The following is a 20,598-nucleotide window of genomic DNA, read 5'->3' on the forward strand; positions in this document are numbered from 1 at the left end:
GACCCTTTCCAAATATTACATCTAGATCCTTGACCATACCAAATATATCAACACCATCACGATGGGGAGGCTTCCTCCGGTGATCAGCCTCACCGTTGTAATCCTAAGAAATCGACGATGCTCCTGGTACACGACCTTCTGACCTTTTTCCAAATAATCACTTCGAGCTCATGTAAACAGTGCGTGCATGCATTGTATCCCTTGTTTGACTGTCCTGAAATGTTACCAAGAGCAGGCCAGTCATTGATGGTTACGAAAAGCAGCGCTCTTAGGTCAAATTCCTCCCGCTTGTGCTCGTCCCACACACGTACACCTGCTAGGGACCACAGCTGTAGAAGTTCTTCGACTAATGGCTTCAGGTACACATCAATGTCGTTCCCGGGTTGCTTCGGGCCTTGTATGAGCACTGGCATCATAATGAACTTCCGCTTCATGCACAACCAAGGAGGAAGGTTATATATACAAAGAGTCACAGGCCAGGTGCTATGGTTGCAACTCTGCTCTCCAAAAGGATTCATGCCATCTGTACTTAGACCAAACCTTAAGTTCCTTGCATCCTGTGCAAAGTTTGGAAACTCTCTATCGATTTTTCTCCATTGGGAGCCATCAGCAGGGTGCCTCAACATCACTTCTTTCTTACGGTCTTCTTTGTGCCATCGCAACAACCTAGCATGCTCTTTATTTCTGAACAAGCGTTTCAGCCGTGGTATTATAGGAGCATACCACATAACCTTGGCAGGAACCCTCTTCTCGGGCGCTCGCCCTCAACATCACCAGGGTCATCTCGTCCGATCTTATACCGCAATGCAGTGCACACCGGACATGCATCCAAATTCTCGTACTCACCGCGGTAGAGGATGCAGTCATTAATGCATGCATGTATCTTTTGCACATCTAATCCTAGAGGGCAGACAATCTTCTTCGCTTCGTACGTACTGGCGGGCAATTCGTTACCCCTTGGAAGCTTCCTCTTAATTATTGTCAACAACTTTCCAAATCCTGAGTCAGTGACACCGTTCTCTGCCTTCCATTGCAACAATTCCAGTGTGCTGCCTAGCTTTTTATGGCCATCTTCGCAAGTTGGGTATAACAATTTGTTGTGATATTCTATCATCTTGTCGAAGGCCAACCTTTCCTTTTCAGTTTCACATTCTCTCCTTGCATCAGCAATGGCCCGACCAAGATCATCATCGACGAGGCTCATCTGGTGCCTCTTGATCTTCTACTTCATTGTCTTCATTGCCTTCGCGGTATCATCGTATTCGGGGAAATTGGGATAACCGTCATCATCCTCTTCCTCTTCTTCATTGTCTTCCATCATAACCCCTCTTTCTCCGTGCTTGGTCCAACAATAGTAGCTGGGCATGAAACCTTCCCGCAGAAGGTGGCTGTGAATGACACTCGAGTGAGCGTAATTTACGATATTCTTGCAGTCGACACATGGACAATATATGAAGCCACCATGTTTGTTTGCCTCAGCCACGGCGATGAAATTATCCAGGCCCGAAGTGAACTCGTCAAACCGTCGGTCAATGTACATCCATTGCCGATTCATCTGCATGATATAATTAAGATTATCAAAAACCATTACAGAAAATCACGATGTATATATACACATGCATTTTATCAATTACAGATGAAAAGGATAAAGTTGTTAACCTCGATGAAGAAGAAAAAAGCAAGTTAAGTATGGCTTGATTTGTGTAAACTCAAGTGGCAAATCCTTTTAAGCATTTCATCGAACACCTCTTGTGCATGTGAAGAAGAGAGGAGAGCAATACACCCCTCTTGTGAAGAAAGTGAAAAAATGGCCAAGTGTGGCTCACACTTGGGCAGGGGCAAGGTCATATAGCCAGATTGGGGACTTTGTTCCGGTTTGTAATACAAACCGGATCCAGAGGTGGGACCTTTGGACCCGGTTTGTATTACAAACCGGGACTAAAGGTTTCCCACGCCTGACACGCCCTGTCGCGCCCTGTCGGCGACCCTTTAGGCCCGGTTTATAATATAAACCGGGTCCAAAGGCCACTACCGGACAGACTCTGAGCCAGTGGGGTCGCCCTGGGCAAAACGAACCGGGCCCAATGCCCCCATTAGTCCCGGTTTGGTTCTGCACTGGGTTATTTGCTTGGGACCAAAGGCCTCTTCTCCACTAGTGACTGGCCCTGATCGCCTGTAGCTTCGGGCACCGTGGTTTTCATGTTCATCCTCTCACCTCGCCGCCCGGAAGCGGGGGCAAGCCAGAAGATGGGTCGGGTTCTCAGGGACCTAGGGGTAGGGGATCTGGGGTGCCTCTCTGTTTGTGCGTGAGTTTTCTCATGTGAGTTTACGGCCGGCGTGGCATGGAGGCTTGCTTCGATGCCCCCCACCCCCTCCCCCCAGACTTGAAGGGGTAAGTTTTCCCCGGTGCTTTCTTTTTTTAACCCGCAAAAATCCATGTCAAGCCCTATGTACCCTCAAGCAAAAATCCATGTCAAGCCCTATGTACCCTCATATAGATATACTAGGTGCACTCAATGTTCCTAATAGTCAATGTGGCCGACCGAATATTTTACCCACAGGCATTTCGGTTTTCAACGTACACTGTTGTCTGCGCGTCTGTTTACTGAATACTATAGACATAAACGACCGTACAGACTACTCTAGGGCTTGTATTTATGTCTTTTTATTCATTTTTAATCAATGTGCCCCTTGTTACGAAGAGGTATGAAAAGATCTTGCTCATTCATGTGTTTCAGTTCACCAAAGTTTGAAGGACGGGGGACACTAAGCAAAAGTGATTGGCTTGATGGCTGGGATGTAGTATATGATGTCAAATGCCAAGGTAAATACTCGTATTGTTGTCATTTTACTCTAGCTTAGGCATTAGAAGCAAGGGGCATTGTAATTGTGCTGTACGCGCATATATTAATTGTACGGTTAGAACACAGACTGAATGCTACAGCCTTCAAACATGTAAGTTCTTGTCTTGTGCTTGATCATCCGCAACTTGGCTTTATTTGCCCGTCCTTTGACAATCTCCATACCAGTGAGGACAAGAGCCATACCAAGAACGTCCTCGCTGAACTCCTCTGCAGATTCTTCCCAAATGGCATAGAATTGGGCGGCACAGAACCTGTGATTCCCTAGGTACAGCAGGTTGCTGCTGATCAACGACCGCTCGCCCAGATGGCCGGACTGGCAGAAGCCTCTCCACTGGTACATCACCTTGGGCGGCGGGGCATCGGCACCGAGAGGAGACGGCAGTTCAAGGGCAACAATGTTTTCCTGGTTGCTGTCATGGAAACCGAAGTGGAGGTTGCACAGGTGAGGGACACAGAGAGCACGCCCGACGAATGGCAGCGTCCAGCTGCCAGCCTTGGTCCACTCCTGGTTGGCCGTGTCGAAGCAGTAGGTGCCAAAGCCGCCGCCTTCGCTCTGCGAGGAGAAGCAGATGGTCTTGTTGTCTTGGAGCAGCGTGTAGGACTGGATGGTCCGATCTGCTTCGCCGAGGAAGTAGGGCGGCAGCGGTGGCTCGAGCCATTTCCAAGCCATTGCGTTTTTACCGGTGCAGTAGGCTAGACACTTGAAGTTGGTCGAGGTAGCCGCGTTGATGGCGTACAGAGCGTGGGCGCGACTGGCCTCCTCCTTGGCGATGCACACGGATATGGGACTATGCCAATTGGAAGGCTCGTTCGTGGGGGGCAGCATCTCGCCGGAGATCTCCTCGGCGTCGTAGAGGTGGGTGTGCCCGGCCGAGTCGGACACGACGATCCTGCCCTCCTTGGGGCCGCCGCCGACCCCGTAGAAAGGCATGAAACAGAGCTTCGGGTCGAGCGAGCGCCACGACTTGAACCTGAACTCCGGCGAGGGCAGGTCCGTGGTGCTCACGCAGATCGGCTTACGTCTCTCCCGCCTGGCTTGCGTCTCTGACGCCACTGCCTCCCCCGCGGAGGCGTAGAAGAGGTTCTCCTCGGGCCTCAGGCGGCTCAACCAGTAGGAGCCGCCAACGCTCGAGTCCTTCATCATCAGATTGATGAACCGGCGGGGAATCATCTCCAACTTTAACATGTCAAAGCACAACAGAAAAAATCAGTTTTTTCAGCTCAAAAGAGGGTCGCTTTCCCTCCAATCCACAAATCACAACTTACATGCAAATTGGATCCAGGCTTACCTTCGGATCGAAGATGCAAGAAGACCTCCTACTGGAGGTGCGGCGGAAAAAGATTTCAGGAGGGGAAAGTGGAGGCGGAGGTAACTGGCTAGCGTTGTAGGATGATGGGCTCCCCTGGGCTGAACTATAGGGTCTACCGGGTAACCGGGAGTGTCATTTTTGTTTTCCTTTTGCGGTCTTTTTTGTTTCAGATGCATCGTCAAGGGGCGGCGTTGGCGTTAATTCCTGCAGCTGAAAAGCGGCGGCGGACATCGTGGCGGCGGCAGCGAGCAGGGGATCGATTCGCGCGGTAGCCAGCCCAGGCGAGCCCGTAGCACCGCCGCCAGCTCCACCTGAAGGCTTCTTGCATCTTCGATCCGAAAGGTAAAATTTGTGGATTGAAATTCGGAAAAAGCACTAGGAAGATCATGAAAAGAAAAAGTCTAATCTATCTTTTGTGCTTTGGAATGGTGAAGTAGGAGATGATTCCCCGCCGGTTCATCAACCTGATGATGAAGGACTTGCGCGTTGGCGGCTCGTACTGGCTGAGCCGCATGAGCCCTGAAAAAAACCTCTTCTACGCCTCCGTGGGGGAAGCAGTGGCGTCAGCAACGCGTATGCCGCTGTGCGCGAGCGTCAGGGAGCTGGAGCTGTCCTCGCCCAAATTTAGGTTCAAATCATCCCGAGCTCTCGACTCGACGTTCGCTTTCATGCCTTTCTACGGGGTCGATCCCGGCCCCAGCGAGGGCAGGATCGTCGTGTCCGACTCGGCCGGGCACACCCACCTGTATGACGCCGAGGAGGGCTCCGGCGAGATGTTGCCCCCCACCAACGAGTCTTCCAATTGGCATAGTCCCATATCCATATGCGTCGCCAAGGAAGACGCCATTCGCGCCGACGCGCTCTACGCCATCAACGGGCGTAACTCGACCAACTTCAAGTCTCTAGCCTACCGCAAGGACAGCATGGACAATGAAATGGCTTGGGACTGGCTCGACCTGCCGCCGCCGCCCTACATCTCCGGCAAAGAAGATCCAACCATCCAGTCTTACACGCTGCTCCAGGACAACAGGACCATCTGCTTCTCCTCCATGACCGAAGGCGGCGGCTTCGGCACCTATTGCTTCGACACGGACAGCCTGGAGTGGACCAAGGCCGGCAGCTGGACGCTACCCTTCGTTGGACGTGCTTTGTGTGTCCCTCAGCTCCACAACCTCTACTTTGGCTTCCATGACAGCAACGATGAAAGCCTTGTCGCGCTTGAGCTCCGCTCTCCTCTTGATGCTAGCGATGCGTCGCCCAAGGTGATACACCAGTGGCCAGGCTTCGGCCAACCTGACCACGGGAACGGGTGCGAGTGGTCAGTGCTGGCCAGCAACTTGCTCTACCTGGGGAACCACAGGTTCTGCACCGCCAGATTCTTTGCCATTTTCGATGGATCTGGGGAGTTAAATGAGCACATTATTGACATGGTTGCTGTTCTCACTGGTGTGGAGATTGTCAACGGACAGGCAAATAAAGCCAAGCTGCAGATGATCAAGCACAAGACAAAAACCTACATCTTTGAAGAATACAGCATTGAGGCGGTGTTCTAATTAACTGCATGTCTACTGAATCGCAACACTGAGTTACGTTCCTTGGTTGCAACTTCATCAATGTAATACTAGTGTGGAACTTTCTCCTTCTATTTATCATGAGTAGCATTTCCAACTTCATGGATGTGCAATTTGTCGTTTGCAAGTTTGTTCGGTCTACACAATCACTATATATAATGGTTGCTAGTACTGGCATGTATATGTGCTCTTATTGACCATATATTAGGCAGACTCTATTGACCATATATTACTATTATCACATCTCAGCTACGTTCGTTTATGCAGAGCCCATTGACCATATATTATCATATATCAGTTGTGTTTGTTATGGAGAAATTATGCAGAGTCACTCTAAATTATTGATGCTTTGTAAACATATGAATCTTTATGATGCCCAGTTCTCAGCATTCAGTGTTTTATTCGTTTTATGTTCTTTAGCATTCTTTTCTTGTAAAGGAAAAGCCATGAAGGCCCAATACTACTAACACAAGCTACGAGTGAAGCAACTGCTCTTTGTACGGTTTTAGGTGCAGTCTTTGGGTTTGTGGTTAGTGCTTGTCTTGGATACTGTTGTTAATGAGTTAGTTTTAGTCTGTCTTGGCTGTCTTGTGTAGGTGCTGGCAATTACTGAGGAACCATCAGAGCTCACATTATTCAGTCCACATAGAACTACTTGCTTCCCAAACAAGTTTCGATATGTCCCTCATCTTTTCAGGGTCCTTTGTTAACCTAATATTTCCTTGTTTTGCGGTTCTTGGTTGACATCATGTTTGCTGAAGCAACTTCTTTCTGGTATCATACTTGCCTCCCATTTCCAAATGTATGATATACTATGCTATCTTCTGAATTTTTCGTTGGCTTGTTTGTTCATGCTTATACTCGTTAATAAATGGAAGCTGATGAATTGAGTTGACAATTGTTACTTAAAGTATCATGTTTGCAGGATTTGTAAAAGTTCATGTTTCTCAGCGAGTACGACTCCCTCCCCTCTCCCAATCAACTTTAGTGTTACTGGTCTAGCTGTAAAACAGTCCGTTTATATTTTACGAATTCAGGTATTTGCTTTGTGCACCAAGTCATTTGACCTTCCAATGTTACTTCTCAACCCATGGCTCTCAACTTCGCGCTAATTTCTTTTATCTTGCTTTGTATAAGATCTGTAGACAACTTATTCAGAGAAGCTAGCTAAGACCAACCAGAGAGGAATTTCGACCTGATCATATATAGCAACATTATGCATGCTCACTGGTTAGTATTGCCATACCTACTTGGCAATCTAGTCATGCCAGCTTTTTTACTCATGTATGATAGATCTACCACTCAAATATCTGCAGCCAGTCTGGCAATATGGACCGGGACGAATCAGTGAGATAGAAGAGGATGCTCCAATAGATGCATATGACAGTATAGGCCTCTATCACAGTAATGACAAATCTGATGCAGGAAGCTAGATCCAAACTGTGATGTCAACATTTCCACTCTCAGAAACTCAATTAGCGTGCTTATTATGATTACTTGACCATTCGCAAACCAACTTTCATGAATCCAAATGACCATGGTGAATCTCCAAGTCATTTGCTTTAAGGAGCTTAATTGACATATAAAATATAGAACTCTATGTTCTTGTCCATATGCATTCATATGGACTTCATGATGTTTTTCCCTTCACTCCTCTCAAAGTCTTGTTCCACAATGAATTTTTTTTTTGGAAAAAGATCCACAAAACAAAGATGCTTAAATGTGTTACTCCATCTGTTCCATATTACTGATTCGCAAGTACCTAACACATTTTAGCATGTCTGTTCACTATGTGAAACGAAGGGAGTAGTAGTTACTATCCAAAGCAAGTATTCTAGATGTGACGAGACGAGGTGAAACAAGGAGGACCCTCCCCCCCCCCCCGTTTCACGCTCCCGTCGTTCCCCCAGGGCCGCCCCCGCCTCTCCTCCTCTAGCCCCGCCCCCTTCCCCCACCGTCGCCGCTGGCCGTAACTGTCGGGCAAAGCCCGGGCGGTGCTGGAGGCGGAGGTTTCCCCTGTCACCATGCGCCTAGAGGGCCCAAGGGGAAGGTCGCGCCGTTGTCGTAGTGAGGCTCGCCGGGACCGGCTCGGTCCTGCGCTGCTCCGGCCGTGCGGGGCCATGAGGTTGGTGGCTGCAGCGTGGAGGGGTCCTCGATCGCGGCGCTACCTGGACCACTGAACGCATAGTCGCCTAGGGATAGCGTGTGGCGGCGGGATCTGGGCTTGTGGGCCCAGATCTAGGCCTGCTGGGGCCCGACTGTCTCATGCTACTGGTGACCATGGTCGTGTTGGTGGCCCTGTCCTTTCGGACCTGATATGGGTCCGAGTGCCCCGGATCCGACGACCTGACCATTCGTTGATGTTGGAGTCACGCGTTCTCGGGGCTCTTTGAAGGTTTTGGCGGCGCTTGGGGGGCGATGTCCTTGTTGGCTATCTGGGATGGGTCCCTGGGCCGACGCATGCTTGCCAGGTTGGTAGTGTGCCCAGTACTGCAGCTGCGCCCCTGCGGCTGTAGTCTAGTTTCCCCTCCAACTAGTTTGGTCGATCTTGTGTAGGTGTTGGCGCCCCGGGGATGGTGGTGTCATTGGGTTGCCGCCGACCTAGCATTGTTGACGTCTTGATCTGGGTCTGCCCGGGCATTGCCAGCCAGTTTGCGTTCACCTTGCGATTGAGTCTAGTTGGGCTAGTTCATAGTGTGGCTTTGGTTGGGGGCGCGACGGTGATTTCTACTTTGTATGCTCTATGTCCTCGCGATGGCGTCTAGAACTTTGATCGGGTTTTGGACCTCGGCGAAAGCTGCACATGGATGTGGCCTGTGCCGGGGTGATGGCGGCACCAGCGGGGGGTATCGTTCCCTTGTTGAAGGCGTCTAGATGATGTTTCTCATGTTCGAAGTGATGGGCTCCGTCCCTCCGCCTCAATCTGCTCTCCTTAGGGGCCTCGCTTTGGGCATGCCTCTCTGGTAGTGTCTTGTGGATCACTCTCTGACCTCTCGCTGGTGTCTGAGCCCTCTCGCAGCATAAGCTTGGCTGCTTTTACATGATTTGTTGTGGTAGTTGATTTTCTCCCTAGCGCCTTGGGGGGCTTTGGTAGGTCGGCGTCTGGTCGTACCTCTTGCCGATGTGCTTATTCCAACGCTAGGGGAAGATGTTGTGTTCCTGGTCTAGACCTAGCCTGAGCTCCAGGGTGGTGGCTCTCGGGTTGGGGTGAAAATTTTGCAGGACCTTTGTCTCTTTCAGTGACGATGATGCATTCTTGCGCCATTCACCTTCTTGGATACGTCGCCACAAGACCCCCCACCCCTCCTTTGGTTCCTCAAGATCTGCTAGGTGTCCGACCCGTCGTTAAGTTCCCCGTGGATTGCAGTCCTGGTGTGGTGAAGGTTTGTTGGTGTGGACTTGGTCATGATTACTCTGGTGCTGCCGAAGACAAGGCTCCCTCTTCATGGATCAAGATGGCGCTTTGGAGGTTTTGACGCTATATGTGTTGTCTTTTGTGTGGGTTTCGGTATGCGCTTGGTGTGTGTGTGTGTGTGTGTGTTGTAACTCCTGCTATAACTCCTAGCAGGTTTATGGCCTCGTTAATTCAAAGCCATACTCATTTTGAGCCTTCCGTCTAAAAAAAATTCAATAGTCAATATATACCTTGGGTGCAATCTTTTCTTGTAATTTTGCGCAATCACAACAATAGTGCGCCTTTGAAATACTACTCCCTCCATCATTTTGGCTGATGAGTATCAGCATACTACTCCCTCCGTCAAATAAAGAATGTCTACCTAGACACTAAATTGTCTAAAACTAATTTAATATCTAGATGTATCTAAATTTAGATCGATCTAAGATATCTTATAGGGAACATCGGAAGTACTATAAGATAAAATATTCGAAGATGCCAAATGATTAACAATTGTAAGCTTGCGCCTCAGGACTGCATGCATGCTTGGACTAATCGAATCATCGATGCCATACATGCTTGGATTAATCCAATCATCCATGTCATACATGTACATGCATGTTAATTTACATAGCAAGAAAGCTACTCCCTTCATACCGGTTTACCGGGTAATTATATTTTTTTGAAAAAAAAACTTTGACTATTAATTTGGACAACAAAATATAGGATATATATCCTAAAAATTATACTATCAGAACCTTCTTGTGAATATGAATCCAATGGTATAATTTTTGTGACATATATCTTATATTTTATTGATCAAATTTATAGTTAAACTTTTTTCTTGAAATACGTAATTGCCCTATATAACAGTATGGAGAGAATACTTCCCCGGCCCAAATTAACTGACGCAGCTTGACGTTGCTTAGAAATTACAAGTAAACTTGCACAAGACATAGTATACAATTGCGTCAATTAATTTAGGCAGGAGAGAATACTTTAATTACTTACCAAAGCGTACAAAGTATATCAAGAATCTCTTGGACAAAATATAACATGCAAGAAGTTGCCAGCGGCCTGCTGCGCAACACGTACAACACATATAGCGGCTGGCCAGCTTGCAAAAAAGTTAAATGCTGCAGATCGAACGTCCACAGAATGACGAAATAACCCAAGATGCCTATAACGGAAGCCGTTGATGACTTGATGTTCGCTGCTGACGTAAACACGGATCTCATCGAGGTAACGTCATCATCGTGTCTACCGATTGCTGTGAGGAAGACTATCTCCTCACCAGTTCACATGATTGTGTGTACAAACCAACACGCACGTGTAGGGTCCAGAGTGTGGTTGCTCTCGATGTCGATCGTGTATATATAAGCACACCCGTGCATTGCTTTGTTTATCCCATCATCCATATATCCACAAGCTAGTAGCTAGCTAGCTAGGGCACCCTGCTTACCCCTAAGCTAAGTACACAGAGGCAAGAACTACGCTTAGACGATCGTACAGAGATATAGACGACTTACCAATCAGCTCCAATTTAAGGTATGGCGCCCTTGCTCAAGCTTCTGTGCACCTTCGTGATGGCAATCCTTGTGATCACGTCCACTGGAGATTCCCTTGGTGCTGCGGCGGCGAGGCCGGTGCTAGTCCACGGTGCAGCAGACACGGAGGCGTCGCTGGGGGAACACGGCGGCCGGAGGCTGGCGGTGTCGCCGTGGTCGAAAGGCAATGCAGGACCTTCCAGCCGTTCGCACGACCCCAACATCCACCATTGATCGTCGATGTCGATCGGTCGATCGGCTACTCTGGAGCACCTCGATCCTCGGCTCAACAATTACGTATACTTGCATGATTCCGTATATTGATCCAGCTTAATAACTTGCATAACGTTTGTAATCACATGCGCGCATGCTTATGTAATAGTGTGTGTGTGTTTGTGTGTGTGATGTGCTTGTACGGCTTTATCTTTATCTAATATCTCATGTGTGTGTGTACGACTGTACGTACACTGAGATTTAGTAATAAGTTTATCGGTATATATGTGTATACACATGCATGTACCGTTGTACGGTTTTAGAGTTGGTTTGTAACATGAACTTACTTAAGTTCAGTTGCCATGCATGTACCGTTGTAAGGTTTTAGAATTGGTTTGTAACATGAACTTAATTGAGTCAATTGCTACTCCATTAGTATACTTTGTTGTCATAATGTCATATGTACACAATATTCTGTTGGCAAAAACATACATAGAGGTGATAAAATACTTAATATCCACGATATGAGTATGGAGCAAGTTCTGCCCCATATGAATGGAGATCTAACCGACAAAAACATCTAGTGAGCCCGATCAGATGAGCTAACTGGCTGAGGTCGTGAGAGAGCTCCTGTTTGGCTCACTTATAATGTTCCTAATGAAAATACTACAAGACGGTGAAATGGACTTGCGCACACGCTTCGAAATCAGGAGCCAATTTATGTATGATGATCCTGGAATGCACAAGCTGGCTCTCACTACGGGACCAGGAATAACCAGTAGACTGGAGGTAGCCTATTAAATTGACATATATACCTTCTATTTTTGCAAATGAACCGGAGCTCCATATTACTCAAACACCAACATTACAAGAAAAAGCGTTGCAGAAAGGAAAAATACTCGTTCGATGATCTATGTTGCTCTGGTTAGAATTCCCAGCTAACTCAAATTGGTATATGTTGCGTACGAAACATTGGTCCACACACACCTTTAACTCTCTCGTAATTTGAGTAATAAGATAGGCCATTATACCAACTAGTGACATAGGAAAATAAATTCCCAACAGAGATAGATTCAGCATCACTCTTTTTTTTGTACATATTTAGTGTCTCGGGATCGATGAACTTTTTAGGAATTGTGTGAAAGAGATAATCTACACATAGCCATGAAGGTCTTTCAGACATAATTCTGCAAAACTGATTTGGCCACTGGTAAAAAAATATCCTAGTGGGACAGTTATTACCAGTCGAATAGGAACTTTGTGATTTGGAACTCTTTGACGCTTAAATATTTCATCTCTGATTTCGGAAGGAGGAGGAATCGTAAAAAGAGTTTGGGCGCAAGGAGACATTAGGGAAAACATGTAGGATTTATGTTGGACTAACCACCCACCCCCAAATTCGAATGATCTTGATTTTTTTTTTTTGCATGGTAAATGCATATGCCGCCAGGCGGGGGATTGGGTGTACTTCACTGTGTATTGTAACAAAGATTAAGCAAGGTATTCATGGCACCAGTAATTTAGTAGTGTTTCATTTCGCCAAATCTGCATTTTATGTTTCTGCTTCCATTTCCTTTTCATTGTCCTCTTGTGTTGTCTGGCCTTGTACATTTTTATTCTCTCTCCTAAATGAAAATGCAGAGCTCAACTTGCCCCGTGAAATATGAGGGAAACCAGAATGCGCTTATCATCAAATGTGGAGTTTGTTTCTAGTGGTCCAAGTGGCCGGTTAGCCAGCACACAAGCTTGTTGAGAGCCGACATCGATCGACCGGCGAGAGTGCACCCTAAGACGTGAACCTTGACGAGATGGGGTCCAAGTCTCGCGGGCATGTTCCAACGTCTTTGGTTCGGATCTTCTGATGTTTCATGATGAGTTCCAGTAAAGCTTCTGTTTGACCCGAATACTGTGTGGAGCAGGCTGGCAACTTCTCGTAGGCTACTTGTTTTCACTTTTCAAGAGATTCTTGATGCTTTGTTTCCTTGGCTAGCTAAACGGTTAAAGTAACTTCCTTGCCATATGTAAACATGTGTGACAGCGATCACTCAACTTAGTCCATGCGCTTTTTGGCTAACTAAGGCATGCGAGCACACGTGAGCCACGAGCTGAACTGTTAATCATTGACTCGCATCTTGGAATCTCTAATCTTATTATGCTTGCTGGTCGTGTTGTACTGTGCACTAGTTCTTGCTAAATCTCAGCCTCTTTAGAACACTTTATATTTATAGTTTCTGATTATCATTGCATAATTCTAACAGCTATAAGTTCTACTGTCATACGGCCATGTATAGCCACTGTTGGCTGTCTTTACAGATCCATGGAGTCGAAATATACTGCTGATGTATATAGGGTAACTAAAAGAGCCATCTGGTAGACCAGAAACAGGAGTACCCTTGTGTGTATGCCAACAGCAAAGGCGTCCACGAAAATTAAACACAAATAACAGAAATAAGTATGGCTTTACACGAACAACAATGAATTGTGACAATACTCAATCAACAAAGGAATTTCTGCTCTGTTCAATTTAATCCATAATATACAATATAATTGTTCCCCACATAAAATACAGTTAACTAAAAGGGAACCAGCTTTGTACAAAAAGAAACTTAGCCATTCGGGTATACAACCAGCTAACCCTAAGGGGAAAAAAACCGGAAAAGAAGAAGAGACTTTCAGAAAAACATCACAGGCTGAAAGATTCCAGCCACACCTCCAGACAAAAGCAAGAAAAGAAGTTACTAACAAGAAACGAGCGGAATTGCTGATCCAGTAAGTAATATGCTTTGGAATACTATGGCTTGCATGAAACCATCAACCAACCATTGGAAAGCTTAACAAAGCACTAGGACTATCTTCTGATTTTCCATCATAGTAAGAAATTTCTCAGGATTTTTACGTGTCGTCGACCTGAGAATGGAAGACAAAGCTTGGAAATGTAGTGGTGATGTCCCTGCAAAAGTAGGCCAATTAGTGATTATAAAATAGGGAAATATCAGCATATGGGTTAGAAATGTTAAGGCACAAACTGAACTAAAGAAATGAAATTATTCTCATGCCTCCAATATATCGAATACTCTCCAGTTTCCAAAATACCATCTAATGATCAAATTTTCATTTGGCAATATTCAAGAGCCAAGAACCCCAAAGATTTCGATCAACTTGACCATAATAACCTCATGAAAAATAGTGAGTAATTCACCATCGACAGACAAATCAGCATATCTTACTTGAGGTATTGGAGTGTCATGTTCTTCAGCAAAGAGGGATGCCTCAAAACTAGATTGCGCCATTCTTCCTTGTCAATTTTCCCATCATGTTTTGTGTCTGCCTCTTCAAAAGTCTTGTAACAAGAGGGAAATAATTTTAACAAAATAATAGTGCAATGAGCCAAGGCAGCATTCATTCAACAATGCAACTTATATTAATCCATATAAAGCCCTATTCTGTAAAACCCTTGGAATAACAAGCTTTGGAGGTATGACTTCTGTTTGGATTGTGGCCAATTCACCCTACCATTGTTTTTGGTCATGACCAAATTTTCGTAATTGTTTGTATGGTTGACAATTTTTGTGTGTGCCAAGGCTCCTTTGCCCATCTATCTCTTGGTTCCAGTGTTTGGCCAACTCATGGGCAAGCAAAAAACGTGACCAAAATTTTGGCTAACTAAATATTTGGTAGGGCAACCTTGGACTAAATCCAAACCATACCCTTTTTTAAAAAGTTCGTTACCTAATGCACAACATAAATTATATAGATAGTACTGATAGCTCTAGGAATAGGCACACATCGCATCTGAAAATCTCCATATTCTCCCAATAATTACAAAAGATAGTGTAAATAAATGTTTCAGCTCAAAGTTATACTGTATATATGAACCTCTCTAATTTGACCTATCAACAGCCGGATATGGCCTTAGACTAGCGCAACATTAGCAAAATGCTGACCTCCGAACAGAAAAGGGAAGTGGTACTAAACATGCATGAACAGAAAGATTTTACATGGAATTGTGCATAGCCATACTGTACGGGGTAATTAAACAATTTAAATTTTAACCGGACCTTATCAATGATGCTCTCTATGACTTCATCTGAAAGATTCATTCCTGATTCAGCAAGTGTAGCAACAACCATTTGCTTAACCTTATAACCAAACAAGAAAAATCATCAGATTTTAATTGGGAAAAGATAGAAGATCAACAAAGTTATGCACAAAGAAAACCATATGCTATCCTAAAAATATTATTTGACTTTTCTGCTCATACGCGGAATAAAGGCGTAACATAATTGTCAAAAAATGCATGTGTTTAACTAATAAATCTATTCATAGACAAACAAAAAGATATGCAAATCAGGTCTACATGTTTGTATCAAGTTGAACAAAACTCAGGACCAAATACACATAATCCAAACTTTGAAGTAGCCTAACAAGGGTTCCAGGAAATACTGGAAGGCATGGATCCAAATACACTGGGCAGTTCTTGTCATAGTCAACCAGTATTTACAATATCCGCCTAAATTCGGTTCACTTTATAGCAAGTTTGAAGATACTTGATCATTAAGGCTTCGGGGAAGATAAATGGAACAGAAAAGATATGGAAATTTGGTGAAATTTTACTGCGATCACCGAAAACAATTGGAATCTAGCTTTGAAACAAAGGGTACTGTTGATCCTAATCAACAAATTAACTTCACATATTACATAATAATATCCTAATTAGCAAAATACCTCTTGTCTTTCAATGAAACCTTGTTGCTTCAAATCATATAGCTGGAATGAAACTGCATGGATTAAGGAGTAGGTTATGTAAGATTTTTTTTCTGCATACAGCAATAAGAAAGGGGCTGAAGAGCATAGATGCATGGTAAAAAATAGAACAGGGAAACCATTGCATTATCAACAAGCAGAACGGAAATAACAAAAAGGTAGCACCAATGAAGCTTATATAAACATTTCCTCTCAGGTAGCACTAATGGACTCAAAAAAAGGAAGTAACAAAAGGTGATCCGTGCAGTATGAACCCCAATACTCTCAGAGATGTCATGAATCTTCTGTCTGTTGCATTCTAGGCCTATATTCATTCGGATCATCACAATAAGTCAGAGGATCATATAAACATGAGGGCTGACATAGTGTGGTTCGCTCAAAATGCATGCCATGGTGGTATACATTATAGTACTTAGGTATTCCAGTGATAAATGCATGCACTCTCTGTATATATAATTTGCTCCTTGATATATATTGCAATACATTTTAATGCAAGTAGCATGTTAATTCGAAACCATGGTTCTAAGATGTAAAGGAAATTTGCAAGGTAAGAACTTTGAAATAGCATTTGCGGCACATTAACATGTTTAAATTCTTTGAACTGTTAATTGTTCACTTCTATAAATATTACAAACTTGTACTTGTGTAATTTTCAGAGACCATATTTACTAATCTATTGTTGTGTTCAAAGTTTAACTAACTATGCAAATTCCCTAAAAATCTGAACTTACAGTTAATTTTCTCATCAGCAGGGGCACTTGGATGAAATACTGATAGCGCACGGGCAAACTCTTCAAATCCTAGAATTCCATTGTGTTTTGTGTCAAATAAATCGAAGACCTGCAAGCACAGGGAAAATATTTAGGGAACTGCATTATGATGTTAACAGAAATCATATTATCTAGTATCCAATATCATCCTAATTCACTGTTTCGCCAATGAACACTACATTTATTTACTAAAAGGTTAGATGATAAAGGCCTAGATAATTATTGCAAAGCCTGAATGGAGGGTGTATACACACGGTAGCTGGATGCCGATGGTTTGGACTTTGGAGGTGAGTGACCATGGATGCAGTCATGCAGGTCAGTTTTTGTAAAGATGTTTTTCACGCGAAACTGTTAGCATGTGGAGTCCTATGTATCAGTATATATGATCACGAATTTCAACAAACAGATAATGCTGCTTTCAGTTCTAGCCAATAACATCTAAACATGCAAATACTTGCTTTCAAGTTTCAAGTCCCGAAAATAGCACAAAAGGGAGGCTGCCAAACATGGCACCCAAATATCTGAGTCTGAATATATTCAGAGCCTTGCTTGGTACAGTCCCAAACCGACAACCTTCTGTTAAGTACTTCTCCAGGGAGTGTGTACCTCACCAAACTAGTAGCTTACAGTTACAGGAATTAGCTGAAGTACTATGCAACCTTGCCGGTTCATAAAAGCAAAAACAGTGATTTCTGGATATATGAATCGATAGTACTTAATACATGTTCCCAAAGCATGTGCTGTGCTAAAATTAAGTATGTAATGTGGACTTACCCGATCAGCAAACAAACTTTCCTTCTTATTGGTCTTGAAAAGCGCCAACTGAAACTCCTCCTGCAGCATGCCACCACACAAGCATCTGTCAGGCATCACTCATCATATATAGAAGTAGACGCATCTACAACACTGGGTGGCACTAACCTTGTTAATCAGCCCGTCATCAATCACGGCGCTGCTGATCTTCTTGAACAGCTCGTACAGCGCTTCGACCTCGCTCACGCTAACTGCAGTAAAAGGGGGGAACACTCAATGCCGCCGTAATTACATTGCACAATCACAGGACACAATAAATTGAGGGCGTGGACTAGGAAGACGACTTTTTTTAGACGTTTGATAGTAACGGAGGGTGGAGTGGACATACAGACGGTCTCCCTGGCTAGGAGCTCGGGGTCTTCTAGTCCCCTGGGCTGCTTGAGGTCGATGTCGCAGCAGAAGCTGAGGAGCACGCCGCAGAGGTGCTTCACCCCCTCCAGGCACTGCAACATGGCTCCGCAACCACTAAACAGCGCGGCGTCTCTCCAGGGAGGGCGCCGCAGTCGGCCGGGCTAGCAGCAAACCAGGGCCCCGCTGACGGAGAGCTGGAGCGGACGGCGGCGCAACGCGCGATCCGATGACTAGGGTTCCCGACGCGGCGAGGAGCGGAAGCCGGAGGGGATCGTGGCGGTGGCGGTGGCCGTCGGGTGTGCTCTGGTGGTGCCGCCGCCGCCGCCTCAGACGTTGTTTGCCGGCGGCACGATTGGGGGGATGGTTTTGGTGAACGGATTGGATTGATGAGGTGTACACTTCTTTTTTGGAGTACTTTCTTTTTATTACTTATTTTTGCGTGTGCGTGCGTTCCCGTTGTTGCGTTGGGGACTTTGAATTTCTCATTTGGTGGAATCCGTCCGTGGCACGACGAACGGGCACTGCCTTGCTACAGCTTGTCTTTCTACTGGATCCAACGAACGAGAACGTGCGGCCACGTTGTGTTTACGAGTTCAAGAAATAGGCTTGACGAAACAGCCTGCTTTTTTCAACAAAGCTTTTGCGTTTTCGTGAAAAAGTTGCGCGCTTCCCCTCGGGTGAAAAGTGTGGTGACAACGACCACGACAAACGCAGCTCTACACACTTAGCTCATCTCCAATATGGCCAACTGTTCGATGGATCTAAGCATAGATCCACGCCACCGTCCCCGTGAAGGCTTTTGTAGCGGTGAAGTAGAAGTTTGTTGTTCGGGGAGAAATAATAACGATGATGCTTGAGTGCAGTGTTTAGTTCTTCTCGATGATGTGATTGGGGCGCCTGAAATGAGCCGAATTGGTCAGGTTGACTTTGCGTGAACATTGTATCGCCGTTAGGCATATTTTCTGCTAGTTAATACGATGGTGCCTTTTCTACCTTTTAGTGACTGGCAAAAAAATCTTGTTTCTTCCTAAAAAAAAGATCAAGTGAAATTAGAACAACCGTGCTACATTTTTAGACTATTTTTGTAGAACCAAAACCATCTACGAATTATCCCACACCATCCAAATTGGATAATTAAGTGCAAAAGTCATGACACGACCATTTATCACACACATGTAAATGCTCAATGAGTCAATGGACATGATGCTTGCATGGATAGCGGGCCCTACTTTCCACTCTCCTCTCCCTACCTCTTGCACTTTCGTTACAATTTAGTGGGCCGTTGAATCCATCCTAAGGCCATCTCCAACGGCCCGCCGTATAACAGACCGTTTTTCGGTTCGTTTGGGTCCAGATATTGCGGTATGTGGACACGAAATAGAGCGCAGTCCGTACGCGGGTGACAGCCCCCCCCCCCCAGCGCGCACAAATTTCCGCAGCCTCCAAGTAAATGTTTTTAAAATTCCATATTTAAATCAAAATGATAGAAACCAAAGTTCACTACGCCAAAAAGGCTTACCAGTGACGTCCGTGTTTTTCGTGCTGCTGACGATAGAGGCGGGCGTCACGACTATAAATCAACTGGTAATTGTTACCAATGACAGGCATTTCTAATGTCGGGGGTACGATGCACCGCTGACGACAAACTCAATTTTTCGACCATCTCTGGTACTTCCTCATCTGGCGAGCGGGGCATAGCGGCAACATTCTAGTGGGAGTTAAGTCCATTTTAAACCTTGAACTTATGGAAGAAAGCTAAATCGGACCCCAAACTATTAATCCCAGTAATCAGCACACTAATCTTTCCAATCCCAGTCTAAACTGAACCTTTGGTTCCTTCCCAAACAGGGATTTCAGACATGGACGAGGCATGGCTGGAACGCCAGGTCGAGGCGAGCAGTTTACTTTGGGCCGGCCCATTCTTTTCAGCCCAGCCATTCTGTAGTTTCTGAGGAGAGGAGCTCCTGGTGATCTGCGCTCCCGCGACGGCAATGGCGACGATCGATTGATCGCTGCCACCGCTGATGATCGTGACGACGCGACAAATAACAACAGACCAGGTAATGTCTCCGACGTGCTAATCATCTCCCATCTGCAAGTTTTTTGATTTTAACACCATTAGGGTTAGGGTTATTAGCGGCAGAATTGTGGTTTTTTCATAGGGAAAGTGAGATTTTTAGGGGATTTCTATGAGATTTCTTCATCTATACGGCTTGGATTAGCATATTTACGTGTTACCTCTTTCCAGTGTAGGATCTTTCTGTCCAATCATGGACCCTTCAAAGATACTGAATGTGAGATTCCTTTTGGGTGGCGAGTTCATCCACATTGGTCCTCAACTCGACTATGTGGGTGGGGATGAGGCTATGTCAGAGATTGAGAGGGACAAGCTCTCGCTGCAGGAGATCACGGGATTTCTTAAAGATCATGTAGAAGTGAAGGAATCGATGAAACTATATTTCCAAATTGCAGGGACTGAACTTGCGGAAGGTTTGGTTTTTCTGCATGACAACACAGTTTGTATGAAAATGGCAGATTATATATGTGTTGGAGGAGTGGCAAATGTGTTTGTTGAGTATCACGGAGAAGAGGACAATGCTGAGAGCAGTAGTGGCAGTGATTTTGAAGATGTGTGTCTCAATATGAGTGATGATACCCGACGAAATAATTACCGCTGAACCTACTAAATCTGATGAAATGATTGAGATGTTTGTTCCAAATGACAATGGTGTGATTAGGCAGGTGATTAGCAGCCCTCTAAAGCATCCATCTGCGAGCGGAAGTAAAGAGCAAATACTAGGTACTAACACTGATATGCCAGTGGTTACTATTACTGATAATGATGAAAGGGCATACAGGTCAGATTCAGAGGATGACACAGAGTACATGCCACATAGTGAAGATAGTGGAGAAGATTCAGAAGTGGTTGAGCTCAGAAAACATGCAAGGAAATTCAATAAGAGGATGAGGGATTCAAAGAGTTGGATCAACTCAAATGCTC

General features: G+C 45.3%; 1 protein-coding gene across 1 annotated transcript; it reads right to left on the reverse strand.

Annotated features, from left to right (window-relative positions):
• Nucleotides 1–13,394: 13,394 nt before the first annotated feature.
• LOC124703418 (calcineurin B-like protein 3) lies at nucleotides 13,395–17,779 on the reverse strand. The gene is made up of 8 exons (XM_047235634.1): nucleotides 17,575–17,779; nucleotides 17,355–17,437; nucleotides 17,208–17,267; nucleotides 16,395–16,503; nucleotides 15,625–15,677; nucleotides 14,958–15,038; nucleotides 14,127–14,239; nucleotides 13,395–13,849 (listed from the first exon to the last, which is right to left on the reverse strand). Exons 1-8 carry the CDS (start codon nucleotides 17,696–17,698, stop codon nucleotides 13,792–13,794), a joined length of 681 nt encoding a protein of 226 aa, XP_047091590.1. The 5' UTR covers nucleotides 17,699–17,779; the 3' UTR covers nucleotides 13,395–13,791.
• Nucleotides 17,780–20,598: the final 2,819 nt, after the last annotated feature.

Source organism: Lolium rigidum, chromosome 3, assembly GCF_022539505.1.
Source record: "Lolium rigidum isolate FL_2022 chromosome 3, APGP_CSIRO_Lrig_0.1, whole genome shotgun sequence".
NCBI lineage: Eukaryota > Viridiplantae > Streptophyta > Magnoliopsida > Poales > Poaceae > Lolium > Lolium rigidum.